This window comes from Dipodomys merriami, unplaced genomic scaffold, assembly GCF_024711535.1.
Source record: "Dipodomys merriami isolate MVZ:Mamm:240054 unplaced genomic scaffold, mDipMer1.0.p SCAF_28, whole genome shotgun sequence".
In the NCBI taxonomy this organism is placed as follows: domain Eukaryota; kingdom Metazoa; phylum Chordata; class Mammalia; order Rodentia; family Heteromyidae; genus Dipodomys; species Dipodomys merriami.
Genome location: NW_027204270.1, coordinates 4,060,197 through 4,075,938, shown reverse-complemented (window position 1 = coordinate 4,075,938; position 15,742 = coordinate 4,060,197). Strand labels below are relative to the sequence as shown.

Sequence of the window (15,742 nt, the reverse complement as noted above, 5' to 3'; positions counted from 1 at the left end):
ACTGATTTGCTAATTTTTTTTAATACACTTTCCTCTTGTTAAGTACAATGACTAACCACTGCTTGCCTGCATAATAAATGTCAATTCAAGGTCACTTGAAACACTAACTACACCAAACCATTATAAACTCAAGAGAGTTCCATGTGCTAGTTCTCAGTCTTTTACATAGTATCTCCAAACAACTGTTTTTTCATCCTGCCATCTACAATCCCATTTTCTCCTTGTTTCCTCCTAACTGGAGAAATTGTAAAAATCAAGAGATTAAGGGCAGGGAGGCTAAATGAAGGAAAAGACCCAACAAGGTTGTATAAAAATGTGACAGATCTTAAAAGAGTCTACCGTCTGTGTTCTTCTTCACACACAGGTGCCAGACACTTAAAACAGTCTATTTCCTGTGTTGCTTCTACCCAATCTGAAGGCAACATCTCCTTTCTTACCATGGACGGACAACTCCGATCTTTTAAGCCTACTGGTAGATCCACAAAGAAGAAAGAGGAAGAAGCACCTCCCAATGTCTGAACTGTAATACCTCAGATGTATTGGCCTTCCCAAACCGCATGATTCTACCTCAGAAAGCAAAAACTACAGACCACTGCATTCCAGGGTGTCCTGCTTTGCTGCCATTCCAAGTTCTAACACCCACTGCTGATTCATTCTACATACATGAAGGCCAGTGACTGAGCATGCCTGGCCTCCTATCCGTCCCTACAGTAACCATTTTATCTGTGAAAGTTTAACCCTTACAGCAACTAAACATAAGAAACCCATTTAGGAGTCAAATCCTTTCATTGCTTGATGGAAATAGTTCAAGGTGCCAGAGCCCCTGCCACAGCCCCATTGCACACAAGCTCTTCTCAGCCTACTTCCTCTATATAATGGGTAGGCCACCACTCCAAACTGCCTTTCACCAGGATGAACACAAAGCGTCGTGCTGAGGGGAGTCAGTCCCACTCTGTGCTGAGTGGTATCATTCTACTGAGCTATAAGTGAAGTCTAGTGATGAAGAGCACTGAAGTCAGGACACACAAGGGCCAGGCCTGCAGCCACAGGAAACTAAGCAAAAGCCAGTAGACAAAACCCACAATGTTCCAAGGAGAAATGCTTCAAGGAGAACTGGAAGAGGATGTAGAGAAGCAGCTCTGGCCTCCCAAAGAGAACCCAGCTCAGCCCAGGGCACCTCTAGAGAGAACATTCAGTGCAGGCCCTCTAGGGGCAGTCCCCAAACAGCCCGCTGCACTTTACCATCTGACTGGAGCCTGAGACTGTTTCTGTTCTACTTGGATTAGAACTCCCTGCTTGACCTAACTTGAGTGGTCTAATTTAAAGTGGAAACAGCTTATCTCCCCTGAAAACAACTCCAAACCACCAACATCTCTGAGTGAACTTCAAACTTTCCTGAATGAGCCAGCCGATCCTCTTTAAAATATTGTCTCACCTAAAGGCAAAAAATACTTCATGTATAAATGAACACCTATTAACTAATTTTGTATATATGCAATCTTTATGATTAATTTCAGGCACAATTTACAATCCTAAGATAATGAAAACATTGTGATGTATTTTATCTTAGAACCTTGTAAGTACTTTTCTCATTCAAATCCACTTGATATTTTTATTTTTTTTAATGGTGGCAAGATACACCCAACATAAATTCTAGTATTTTAGCCATCTTTGAGCATGCAGTTTAGTGGTAATAAGTACTTTCAACTGTTATGCACCATTAGCACTAACCAGTTTATTTTAAAAGTATTTTGAAAGACGTGACTTTTCATTTTTATTTAAGAAAGGGGTCCTACCTCTGGTCCTTCATCAAACAAGGGCAAGGAACTTCATCAGGATGGGACTGTGGTGGGGTGGCGAAGAAGGCAACAAGGAACATCTGCCACAGCCTGGAGCAATACCAGCAATCCCGGCTAACTCCACCCTCAGTGCCTCCAGACATGGCCAAGAGGCAACAGTCTAAAAATACTGCAACAGGACAGATGAAAGCTGTCAAGGATATTCTGCCCAGTGAAGAGAGGTCATCACTGTCACCACATTTGTACCAGAAGGCATTCACACAAGCAACCATGGTCAGATTTAGAATAATCAGGTTCAATACAGGAAGACCGATGCTCCCTTCCCTCCTAGAATACCTGCAATAAATTTCTGGGCTTTAAATTTGGTCAAGTAATCTGCGATCAATTTCTAGAGGACCCCTAGGAAGAAAGACAAGTACTTCAAAAGCTCTGAGTACCCACTCACCACCTTTCTACTCGTTACAGCTTTCTTTTTAGCACAATAGCCTCCATCAATAAAACTAAACGAGGAAGAAATATCCATCCAAGCTTTGTCAGGGTAAATGATTTAGCTAGCACAAGATGGAAAGAACAAGGCAGGGAATGTTTATAAGAACTTTAATTTGTCCCTATCTTTAAATATGAAAAAAAAAAGAATTATGTTGAAGACCTTCCCAAATGTCAGGCCTATAGTAGCCTAGGGAGTTAGTTCCAAGGGAAGATCTTGTATTATTAATTCTAGTGTACCAACCAACAGCAACTCCTCAATCCACATAAATTTATTAACAGGAAGAATATTTACTGAATTACTAGAAATCAAGGCATCTTAATATATTAACTCCAAAAATTGCAACCAAATGAATATACATACTATACAAAATATCCAAAAAAAAAATCTTGAAGTCATCAGAAACTTTTTAGTTATAATCATATAGTCTCTATTTTCTAAAACTATGAATTCTCATTCATATTTCAATAAGAACCTTAAACCTATCCCAGGGAATAACTAGGAAGGCTATATTGTGCATCTTCTTTAAAAACTTAAATCATTTTTACATTCTGTAACAAATACAATGTAGTTAACAGATGTAAAAAATTAGCCCTCTATGTGCCCCAGAAAGGAAGCACTTCAGAAGTTGTGGCTCAAACACCTCCTACACTGCTTGAACTTACATAGTTATTCAGTAACTCAAAAAGAAAAGGAACTGTTATACAAAACTGTTACATACTAACAAAGCAAGCTATCTATGGAGTAAAATTCATAAATCCAACTTCATTTTCTTACCATGAGACTGAAAAACTTTAGAGGTCATTTCTAGGACAACTTTTTATCTAACACATCAATCTCCTCAAGATCATTACCAAGTAATTCATTCCATATCACGAAGAACTCTAACTCCTATACCACCACCAAAAGAAAAAAAGTGATGAGTAAGCCACGCATGGGGACACACAGGTGAAATGTTAACTACTCAAGAGGTGGAGACAGAAAGATCTTCAGTTCAAAGCCAAGGCAAAGGAAGCAGAGAAGCTGTCTCAAGGAAAAAAGAAAAATCAAAGCAAAGAGCTGGTACATAGCCCAGTGGTAGAACATGCGCCTAGGGTTTGCAAGGCCTGCAGTTAGATCTCTAACACACACAAAGGAGGAAAAAGAAAAGAAAAACAAAAAGCAGGAGGGGGGGGGCAGAGAAAGGAATCTGATCAAGGTATGCATATATTTAGAGCGCTTGCCTTAAGCTGAAAGCTGAGGGATAGCGCCCAAGCCCAGAGTTCAAGCCCCAAGACCAAAAAAAAAAAAAAAAAAAAAAAAGGTATGCATATATGAACAGGTCAAAATAAAATTCCTTTATACAACCAATTGATGCTAATGCAAAATGAAAGAAAGAAAAGGGGGTTGAGAGATGAATGGAGAAGTAGAAATTTTACATTTGGTTCAAGGAAGGTCAGTGAAAGAAAGGATCTCTGACCCACAGAAGTGACAGCAAGGACAGCACACTGGTAGCCAGGGTCCTTATTCCTATGCCAAGTGTTCCCAGCTACAAGAGCGGGGGGGGGGGGGGGGGGGGGGGGGGGGGGGAAGGGATGCTGTCTGGAAAGCCAAGAGGACTTGTTCCAGAAGCCTCTGGGAAAGTTAACACCTCACAGCTAAGGACCACATCACTGCTGGTTCAGGTGAGGATACAGATGACAGCCCTGACATGACAGCACTCCTCCAAACACTGTGAAATCTAATCAGTGCAGCCTACAACTTCTCCCAAGTCCCACAGAGGCACGCAGATTTGAATAGGAAGTTGGGGTTTTTTTTGGTCCAGTCATGGGGCCTGAACTCTGGGCCTGGACGCTGTCCCTCAGCTCTTCAGCTCAAAGCTAACGCTCTTACCACTTGAGCCACAGTGCCACTTCTGGCTTTTTTCTTTTTGCTTATGTGGTGCTGAGGAATTGAACCCAGGGCCTCAGGCATGCAAGGCAAGCGCTCTACCACTGAGCCACCTTCCCAGCCCTAAATAGAAAGTTTTTAAACCAAGGATTTTTTTCTTTCTTCAATTACCACTTACAAACAAAGGTAGGGGGATGGCTCAGTTGTAGAATATTTGTCTGGCATTCAGAACAATCTCAACACACACACAAAAAAAAAACTTACAAACAGATTCCTACCTATAAATCATATTTGAATAATAGCAAAACTATTTGGTTCTTAGAAGTAGCAAATGCCACTTAAGCATTTAAATGAATAAGCACAGCTACTTGCTTTGTTTTTTTACTTACAAGAGAAACCAGCTTACAGACTTCTCATCTCTGTTATCCGACAGCTGAGCTCAATGTAAAGGAACATTAAGCTCCATTTAAGGACATGAGTTCCATTTAAAGACAGGAGACAGTATCTATGAATGGTCAGTCAAGGCATTTAAAAACAACAACAAAAAAAAAAAAAATCTCCAGCATAAGTTGTGAGGCCCTGGTCTCAATCCTCAGCACCAGTGACAGAGAGGAGAAAGAGGACAGAAACAGTATCAATCAAATGGTTTCAGTTTGAATCATCTACTCTAACCATGAATAACTGAGCTAAAATGGTACTTCCTAAATGCAACACATTTTATTTCTAAATGTTCTTGGCAATTAAACATCCAAGAAATCAGCAAACCCCCAAGAAAGCAGAGAAAATGAACTTTTTTACAGCTCAGCATTCACCAACCACAGGAGGCTTGAAAGATGCCACAGGCCAAAGGCCAAGCCTACATCTAGGCCTGCAGAGGAAAACTCCAAATAAGATTTCTTCAGGAACTAGTCTCGCAAGGTACTCAATTACAAGCACAACCTCCTCCAAGGAGAAGATGGGAGTCCACAGCTATGTGACTGCACAATCTAGGAGATGATGCTATATTGGTTCCATAATAATATTTAAAGTACTTCAAAATATAATTTAAAATGTTAAGAATAACAGAATGTTTAAAAAGCCCTAGATTCCTTTCAAACATAATTTGCATAGAACATAATTTAATTTCCATACTTTACTGAAATAAAGTAGAATTCTCCAAATGATTTTTTTCTTTTCTTTTTTTTCTTTTCTTTTTTTTTTTTTTTTTTTTTTTTTTTTTTTTTTTTTTTTTTTGTGGTCATGGGGCTTGAACTCTGTGCTTGGGCGCTGTCCCTCAGCTCTTCAGCTCAAGGCTAGCGCTCTACCACTTGAGCCACAGCGCCATTTCCAGTTTTCTGAGTGGTTTATTGGAGATAAGAGTCTCATGGACTTTCCTGCCTGGGCTGGCTTTGAACCACAATCCTCAGATCCCAACCTCCAGAGTAGCTAGGATTACAGGCATGAGTCACCGGCACACAGCTTCAAATGATTTTTGTTAAATACTACTTTACAATGCAAACACTATCATATAGCAGTCTGAATCTGCAGCCAGAACAAAAATCTTGTTACAGTATGTTCACAGCACCACTCAATCCCTAAAACCATGAGATAATTAAAACCGACTGTCTTAAGACCTTTACTGTTTGGCCTGCACTGATGCAAACCAGCAAGATAGCTGCGTGCTATGAAAGGAACTTCAGCATCTTAGCTTCTGCTGTATTTCTTATCACCGATTCATAGGGTGACTGATGGTAAACTGATTTGTGTGTGGACCAGAAGTTAGCTCAGGAAAATAAAAGGAGGAAAGAGGTTTGGATGCATCAAATTCATGAATGAACATGTTGGACTCCCAGTAGAGTTTACAGTAGCACAGAATGAAACTGGGGTTCTTTTGGGATCTGAAATTATCAAGTCATTTAGTAAAGAACATAAAAGAAATCACCCTTCCTTATTTAGAATGAAAAGCTGCATCAATAACCTTTTCCCTAGACAAGAAATGAAAAATATACAATTTATATGGCATAAACTGGAGAACTGTTGTTTCATGTTATTGATGGAGGTGATTTTTAAAGACATGGTGAGTTGTGTCTCTAAATATGGACGTATCTCCATCCCGATCCTCAATCTTCCTCCTATCTCACCATCTTACGGCCTATTACTCAGAAAGAGCACACAACACAGGTAGAGGGTCTGACTGCTGGTAGAGCCTCACCACACCTGATTTTAATTAATTCTGAATATAACTGGTAGAACTCAATGACCTACTGTAATTTTTATGTGGGAAGGGAAAATGTGCTTTTATGTAATGATGTGATGTAAACTAATAAGAAGAGATTACAGAACTTTTATTTACTCAGAACTATTAAAAGTATGACTGCCCACATCTTACATCTGAAAACACAAGTCATAATACAAACTTCTCTCAAGCTCAGACACAATTTTCTAAAATCCTTTTATTCAAAAGGTCTAGCCGGGCGCTGGTGGCTCACGCCTGTAATCCTAGCTACTCAGGAGGCTGAGATCTGAGGATCGCGGTTCAAAGCCAGCCCGGGCAGGAGAGACCGTGAGACTCCTATCTTCAATAAACCACCAGAAAACCGGAAGTGGCGCTGTGGCTCAAGTGGTAGAGCGCTCGCCTTGAGCTGAAGAGCTGAGGGACAGCGCCCAGGCCCAGAGTTCAAGCCCCACGGCCGACCAAAAAAAAAAAAAAAAAAAAGGTTTAAGTCACTGGTTCCTAGATTCTGAATGTTTCCCAGGAAATTGAAGATTATCACATTCTTAGAAAATAACAGTGACCCTCAGATCCTTTGTAACCCCTCCACAGCCCAAAGCTACAATGACATTCTCCCTTCACCATTCTAGGGCTTAAAATAGCCATTCACCCAAAATGGATTTTTTTTAATTTAAGCAATAAACAATTTTGCCAATAAACATTTTTAAAGGAGATCTTATTAAGTTAAAATGCAAACATGCCAGTTTTATCTGTAAATCTAAAATGTTAACAGACCATCTCACATTTCAACCACAAACGTCTTCCACAGAACAGCACTACCCCCTTGTGGATTCACAATAAAAATTCCTTATCTTCAATCTTCACTCCCAAATGCTTCATTCTGCTGAGGCCTCACCAAAGTGTATGTTTTCTCACTAAGCAGGGCTATCTTATTTCAAGTGGTTTTTTTTTTTTTTTAAAGGGGAAAAAAACACAGTATTTTACAATAACAATCTCATCAACTTATCTGTCATCTAAGTGCCCAGGTAGGGGGAGCGTTCCTCACAGAAGCTCTGATGTCACCACTTTCAAAGAAAACTATAGGGATACCAGACTTTTTCTTGGAGTGTCAAAATTTACACTTCCAATTATCACTTTAAGACTATTTCGCTGTAGTATCTTTTTGCTTTCTATTTAATAACTTCATACATTGTACCTATTTCTTATTATCCCTCCAAGTGCCTAGAAAACCAAAGGGACAAATGTCACACACACACACACACACACACACACACACACACACACACACACACACACACACACACACACACACACACACACACACACACACACACACACACACACACACACACACACACACACACACACACCCCTAACCAAGTTTAAGTTTGAAAAAGATAAATTCATGATTGTCTTAATATACTTTCAGAAATGACTCCTACATCAACCCTGATGAAAGGGGAAAATATATAATACCTCCTATTCAAAACTTGAAACCAAGTCTTTCTTTTCGCTTCTTTTGTTGCTATTTTTGTTGTTGCTGGAAGTGTACCTCTGAATATAACATCCTGTTGATGTGAAAGATTAAACAGACTTACATATCTGCTTTGTCCATGATTACAGACACCAGGTTTGGCAAAAAAGTGTCTTCAATGCAACAACATGCAGACAACATGGAGAAAGTCTGAGAGTCATGACTGACTGTATGTCACCACTCGAATTTAGTGCCTCATTCTTTCACACATGCTAAACACAAGGAGGGCTGTAGTAATTTACTCATGCCAGGGTTTGTTCCAATAGTCAGGTAGGAACAAAAGGAAAAAAACCCACTGTGTGTGTTACCAAAACTGGCAGACATGGTCCACTGATTGAATGGAGGCTTTTCACACAGATCCCCCACTGAAATTCCGTATCGAAAGGCTACTGATTATGTCAAAGCCAGGTGAGCCACCGCAGCTGACCTTCCTTAGGACTGCCTGCTTCCTTTCAGACTGTGATGGTTACCATTTCTATATTGTTTTAGGAGGTAGGATGCAAAGAGGCATTTTCTTGAAAAAGTAAATGAAAGGGTGAGAGTAATGCCACTGCCTTCGTCTCCAGACATTGCTGTGTTTAAAACTGTGAAGAACTGAGTCCCAAACACTTCTCTCAAGGCATGTGGCACTTTGTACACAAAACTGTTCCACAGAGAACAGAGGGACTCGTCTCCCTCGAAGCCACCCTCAGCCAACAGTCTCAGAAAGGGATGTGCTATGATTTAAAGACCTGCCTAAACGTGACAAAAAAACAAAAAAAAAGACGTTCTATTCCAAGTGAGCAAAGGACACATCACAAGAAAACAAGAACCTCCAAGAACTATCTCTGGTCCTTCTACTTGTGCTATGTCAACCAGATGAAGTAAATGAACACTCCTCTAAGAAAACGGAAGAGTAACATGGCTGCCACTGGGCCTCATTATAGACCCTCTCTGGGTATATAATATTTCTGCCCATGGTAATGAGAAAAGAAATAACCAGGAAACATTTTTACACAAGGAGGTTCATGACCTTCTACAAGCAATGGAAACCAAAGCAAAAAGATGTCAGACAGCCTTAGAAACAAAAAGCTAGCACTCATGGGAGAGTACCCTTATCCTGTCCCCTCCAATTACATATCAGGAACTTGCCAGGCTCAGGTGTCTCACTCCTGCAATGCTAGCTACTCAGGAGGCTGAGATGTGAGGACCACGAATTAAAGCCAGCCCCAGAAGGCAATCCCATGAGACTCTTATCTCCAATTAACCACCAAAAAAGCAGAATTGGAATTGTGGCTCAAATGGTAGAGTGCTAGCCTTAAGCAAAAAATTTCAGACAATGCCTAGGCCCTGAGTTCAAGCTCCAGGAATGGCGCACGTGTGTATGCGTGTGCACACACATAAACAACTATCTCAGAAATTGCTATTATACACATATACAAGGATCACATCTAGTCATCTGTGCACATATACACACATGCATACATAAACAATACATACACACCAGATGTACATACATATACAATAGACATATATACATACATACACATAGACAATATATATATAGACACACATACACAAATACAGAGACACATACAAAGATGCACACTTCCTTACAAATACATGACAGATATGGGATGGCAGATGATCTCTATACATACAAATACCTTCCAAGGACAAGAGTAACATGCTTATCACAGTAGTGATATTACATCCACAGATGGCACAAAAGAAAAGGATCTGACAGTGTCTGATAAACCTATATCCTAAACGTGATTGCATAAGTAGGTAACTAAGTAAGAAAAGACCATATAGACCATAGCCCAAAAGCAGAGCAAATGACCATGTGCTCTTTACTCAAGTTACACAGACAAAGCAGAAGCAGGACACTTCTAACTCTCTTCCTAAACACTAAAGATAGCATTAGACCAAGCAAAGGAACATTATTAGGAAAGGATCCCACACTTCCTAAACACCATTGCTGCAAAGGACATAGCATATTACTGGGTATGTCCAAAGAAATGTACTGCAATCAAGCCAAAGAGACAGAAAGAAGCTGGCTACAGGCAAAACAAACTTTGAAAATCCTATGGGTAGAGGCCTGCACAACCAGCATTTCACCTCAGTTGACCTCTACTCACAAATACCACTATCACCCCTTGCTGGGTCTTAAATTCTACACCACCTAGCCACCTAGTGGTTCAGTGCCTTGTCAACAGGACAAATGAGTGGTAGGCACCCTCTTTTCAATGAATACAGAGCCTCTCCAAATACAGCACACCTACAAACATTTGTAATGAAAAGGGCAGTAAAAAAAAAAAAAAGAAAGAAAGAAAGAAAGAAAAAACCTCTTTATGTGGAAAAGAGGGAAAGGTGAAAAAGAGGTAGTATTTGTTATCTACATAATCAAAAAAGGCTTAATAAGCAATTCAAGGAGACACAGAATATTGTAGAAAATGATCAACACAATGGAAATGCAAAAGAAATCACATCAGCTGTCACAAGAAAACATTTACTCACACATTCACGTGAACAAAGGACACTGCCAGCCACTTATTATAACAATCCTACACAAGTTTTTGCAGTAGTGGAAGTATAAAAAAAAAAAAAAAAAAAAACAACTGGCATATATATGTGTACAGGAGAAGCATCTGATTTTAAAGGAGAAAAGGCACACTTCAGATTAATTTTAATTATTATTATTATACATATCTACATTCTAACCTACCTCCAAAATGAAACTGAGGCTATTGACCAAAAGAAAAGTACAAATTATGGTAGCATTTAATAGTGGAAGAATTATATCAAATAAAGTGATAACTGAATTATACAAGTAGCCTGAGAATGGACACTATGTTTATGCATTCAATTTAGATATAACACTGCTAACAAAAATAGTTCTTGCTATCCAATAAAATGACCATACCAGTTAATCAGAAAAAAAGTATTACACCACTTCCTTATATAAGGGATGTTTCACACAATACACGGTATAATGCTGCTACTGAAATGTTTAACAAGCATGCCAACCAATTTCATATATAAGCAAATTAAAAGTTACGTCTAGACAATCAGTTAAGGTTTTTACTACTCTTGCGTGCACACGCACACACTCAAGTCTGAAGAAAGTTGTTAAATCCTTCTCCCAGTACACCCTCCACCCTCTTCACCACCCCCACTCTCTCCTGAAGAGAGAAGGGAGAAAGCTCAACAGAATAGTATACTATTCAAATATATTTTTGGAAGATTATGATTTAAATTCAGAAAAAGAAAGATTTATAAGACTTTATTGAAGCCAAGCTACAATGAAATGTCATTCACACTAAAAGGAAAACAAGATCCAGTATGATCTCAAGCAAAGTCACATAAGCCCACATATCCTTGCATGGGACAGATGGATACCCAGTAAAGGCTCCTGAATGAATGGGTGCAGTAACGGGAGTAGAGAGATAAAAACGACTTCTCCCCAAAAGAGCAAATTTGGAGAACACAAAGAGGCAATCAGCACACCAATGGGAGGAAATGAAGGGAACATGAGCACTGTCTTCTACTGCTTTTTCCATAATGAAGTCAGAAAGAAGTACACTGCAGACAACAGGGTGTTCCCCAAACCTTAAGAAATTAAAAGGGAATTAGTGGGGGGAAAACATTAAGCTATAAAATGGCCTACCTCAAAATTAGTCAGAAAGAATTTGAATTGCACCAGGACACCGGTGTGAGGAGGGGGCCACCTGACTGAAGGAAGGGGGAAAGCCTGAAACTTCCAGGGTCTAAAAACCAAGGACACAAAATGTGGTAGAATAGGATGCATAAATAAGTATGTATCCAAGAGCAAGGAAGAGCTACACTACTCTTTTAAAAAGGAAAAGCTGACCCAGCCTGACCTTGAGACAAAGTTGCTGCGCACATGTCAACATTCCGAATCCACTAAAGGATGAGATGGAGAACCCGATGTCTCCCAGAAGCAGGTAAGTCAGGTCTTCAGGAAGATAAGGTCACCCAATCTTGTGCAAAAACTCAAGAGATGAGGGGTGAGAGAGGGAAAGAGTGATGTTCTAACAGAAAGATGTAGAAAAGTGATTGAGAGAACCAGGGTGACTAGGCCAACAGCAGAAGAGTATCTTTCCTGGGGGGGGGGGGAGTGGGGGGCGCTCGAGGGAGACCTAAGAGGGGGAAGCAAAAGCTTCCAACCATCTTTGCAGCCAGATGACCCAATAAGGACACTCTTATAAAACTCAGGCGGAATAACCCAACTTTAAACAGTAACCTACACCAAGTCTCCCTAGTGATCCCTCACCACTTTTCCTCCAGTGCCCATGTGTGGAGCACCAGGTCAGTGACCTAGGGAAGGGCACATAAGGAAGGAATGACTCCCAGGTCCACGCCAGCACACACAGCAGGCATTCAACTCTCGGTTTTCCAAGGCTCACTTATAGCACCCCAAAAAATACACAACTCTATCAAGCTAGTTACAAATAAAGACCAAATAAAAACATTTTTTTAAGATGGCAAGAAACCTCCCAAAAGAAGATCAAGTCAAATGCACTAGTTTCTGGCAATGGGTATTATGCCAACTAGGCAGCTCAATATAACTGAAAGGCAAACACCAGTGCAGACCTAACCTCTGGGAAAAACACATCTCCTAGCTCAGGAATTCCTGGGGAAGAGTCTCTTTGCTAGAAAAGTGCTCCCAGTATACCAAAGCTCCACAGAGCTTGGTAAGGAGAGTGAGCCTCCACCAAGTCTGTCTTAAAGTGAGAACTCACTGCTGAGTGACAATTAAGGGAAAGAGTGAGGGATCCAAAGAGGTGGGGCACCTGACAGGAGCCACAGCCAATGGGGCTCTTGCCATTCCCCAGCCCTGAGAGAACAATCTGAACAAAGCCCTCCCACCTCTTAGGAAGTGGCAACTGCCTTTCCAAATGCACCTTCTCCTAATTTCATCACCTCTCTCAATTATTAACTGGCCAAAATACAACCAGAACATCATTTATAGGCATTTGTTCCCGGGGTCTTCCCCTCATCTCCTATCATTTGCTTGAAACCAGGAAAATTTTCACTTTCTCCTGTACTGCAGTCATCTTAGGAAGAACTTTTCTCGCCATGCAGAATCCAGCGAAGAATACTGTGCCTATGCTATGAAGGCTGAAGTTTGGTTGCTCATTGGCGAACACTCCACACATACTCAGGGACACAGTGAACACTCGGGATGTCATTCTGCTTATTCAGTACAATGCAAATGACAAAAGACTGATGAGAATTCAGCATTTATCAATGATGTTTCCAAATCTTCTGAGCCTGAAGGGACCAGCGACTTTAACATATGCCTGAACTCTTGCATGTAATAGTCCTCACACACCCTAAGTGTACAGCTAGTCATCCCTCACTTTTAACTTGCTGTGGATGTAAGGGATGTACTTCACCCGTTTCATTCTGCATGGATACCTATTGGGGGGGGATGGTAATCAACATGGCACAGAGCATCACCATCATCTGTTTTGCTATGGCAAAAATAGAAAGCATTCAAAGTTCCCCTTTGCCTGAAATGTTTGGATCCCACAAGAGACAACACTAGGGCCAAAGGAAGGTTCTAGTACAACAAGGAGCCCACAAGCTACCTCTTCCCGAATGGTACGTGGGCGACATGGGTGTCTACACTCCCTATTCTGGATGGAAAGGCATATGGCTTCTCCCTACCCAGCCAACACGAATACAATTTGAGAAAATTAGAAAAAGTCAAGGTAACAGGCTCACTAAATATGGCTGACTGGGAAACCGGAGCCATAAGGAGGCTATGAGTTCTCTCAAAAAAAAAAAAAAAAAAAAAAAAAGGAAGTTTATTTCCAAGAAAGGTTCGAAGACTCCTGGGTGTGGGATGTACAAAGTCTGGTTCTTACTGAACAGAAGGACAATAATCAGAGCACCAAAACTCAAGGGCACATGACCCTTTTCCCACTGGGCCAGTGTGGCATAGTGAAGGGTGCCCCCTAAGATCCCAATCAACAGAATATACCCTTGTTTTCCTGGGACAAGGGAGGAATTAGTGTAGTCTTCTTTTTTTTCTTTTTTTTTTTTTTTTTTAAACTCAAGTACCAGGCACAGCGGAAGTCCTGCCCTACATCTCACAGGCGCTCCCACCTTCACCCAGACAGGGAACTCCGAGGACAGAGAGTGTGTCAGGGTAGACAAACCCCTGGGGAAAGGAGCACTGGGACGTCCAGTTACCTCTACGAGAAAAAGAGGGCAACTCAAAGGGTATTCAGGAAATGAGCTCACCCTAACCCAGGAAAGTGTGCGCAGAGTGTACATAATCTGGGAGAAGTGTCTGCTTTCCTATTTAGAAATGACTTCAGAGCTGCACAGGGCCCCACGATCCACTGGGCGACGGAAAGAACAACACGGGTCGCCCGAGTCCCCTTCTCCTGGCAAAAGAGGGTCAACAGATAAGCGTGCAGAGGCCCCAAAAGATGCCAGGGCAGGGAAGAGGCTGTGGCGGACCCCTGTGCCCAGCGGCGATCGGGGTCACGGAAGGTAAAGGGCACGGGAGTGTGGAGATCCTGACTTGCCCCGGGAACGGGGGACCCCACCCTCCTGGCTGTCAGGGTGCAAGGGCAAGAGTCGGGTGTGAACGGCGGCGAGGGGCGGGTGCTGCGCAGGCCCCCCTTCCGTCCGGGAGGCAGGGGGAGGGGTCACACGAGGCCCGCGGCCGAGGGACGCAGGGCTGGATGGGGTCCCCCTAGTGGGGGACCCGCGTGGGGACCCCCGTCCGCCCTGGGAGGCGCCGCGGGGCCCAAGAGCTACGGAGAGTACGTCCGGCCCTGCCCGCCGCCCGGACCGAGCAGGCGGCCGGCGAGGGATGAGAGCCGCCACGGCCGCCCGACGGGGACCGACCCGCGCGGCCCGGCCGGGGCAAGGGGGCCCGCGGCGGGTAAACTTTCCGCCCTGCGGGCCCCCCCACCCCCGACCCGAGCCGGCCCGGGGGGGCGCCGGGCGCCTCGGGCCCGGGGGCGGCGGGGATGCCCGGTCCGGTGGGGGAGGCGCCGGCCCTCCGCGGCTCCTCCCCCTCCTCCTCGCTGGGCCCGGCCCCCGCCCCGCGTGCCCCCCCCCCGGCCCCCGGCCCAGCCCGCCCCCGGGGGTGGGGTGCGGGGCGCCGCGCTCCGCCACCCCGCGAGTCGCCTCAGGACTCGCCGCGCTCCGCCCCCCCCCACGCCGCCGGCCCCCTCCCCGGCCGGGGCGCCCGCCCGCCCGCCCGCCGCGCCCCCGCGCTCCCGCCCCGCGCCGCCGATGCCCGGGATGTCCGGCGGGGCCGGGTCCCGCCGCCGGCCGCGCCGTCCCCCGGGCCCTCACGCTCCGGCTCTTACCTTCCGGCTTGTTTTCGGCAGCCATTTCCCCTCCGCGCGCCACATCCTCCTCCTCCTCGCGACCGGGACCCCGAGCGCGCGCCTCGTACCGCCGCCGCCGCCGGCCCAGCCACCCCGCCGCCGCCGCGCACCCGCCCTGGCCCCGCCCCGCGGCCCACGCACAGCTTCCGTTGGGCAGCGTAACTGCCACTCGTCGCTCCCACCGCCAATCGGCCCGCACCAAGGGTCTCACTACTCTCCGGGAGGAGCGTCCTGTCCGTCCAGACCATTGGCTGGTCACCACCCAAAGGACTGAAAGGATTGGTCAAGAGTCAACGCCCCCTCCCCACCCACTCCCAGGAAAGCCCGCCTCCCGGACCTAAACAAAGCTTTCCAGTGGCCAGAGCCCGAAAGGACGGCCAAATCAGGACAGGGCCGACACGGGATATTTCCTCGAGGCCGAGACGTTGCGTTATGATTGGACGTCACTGCAGTGTTTCCCAAGCCGTCCAGACCAATCAA

At 44.0% G+C, this 15,742-nt stretch overlaps 1 protein-coding gene across 14 annotated transcripts in view; it reads right to left on the bottom strand.

The window, feature by feature from the left end:
• Window positions 1-15,379, bottom strand: part of Camta1 (calmodulin binding transcription activator 1) — a 710,332-nt gene extending 694,953 nt beyond the window's left edge. For 10 of the 14 annotated variants that reach the window (XM_070037252.1, XM_070037254.1, XM_070037255.1 and 7 more), the window contains exon 1: window positions 15,242-15,328. Coding sequence is in view for 3 of the 14 variants with exons in the window: in XM_070037266.1 (XP_069893367.1) it covers window positions 15,242-15,286 (45 nt within the window). In the remaining 11 variants the exon portion in view is untranslated. Of the gene's footprint in view, window positions 1-1,796; window positions 1,874-15,241 lie in introns of those variants that run through there. The other 4 variants (XM_070037266.1, XM_070037258.1, XM_070037260.1 and 1 more) reach the window with 4 other exon arrangements.
• Window positions 15,380-15,742: the final 363 nt, after the last annotated feature.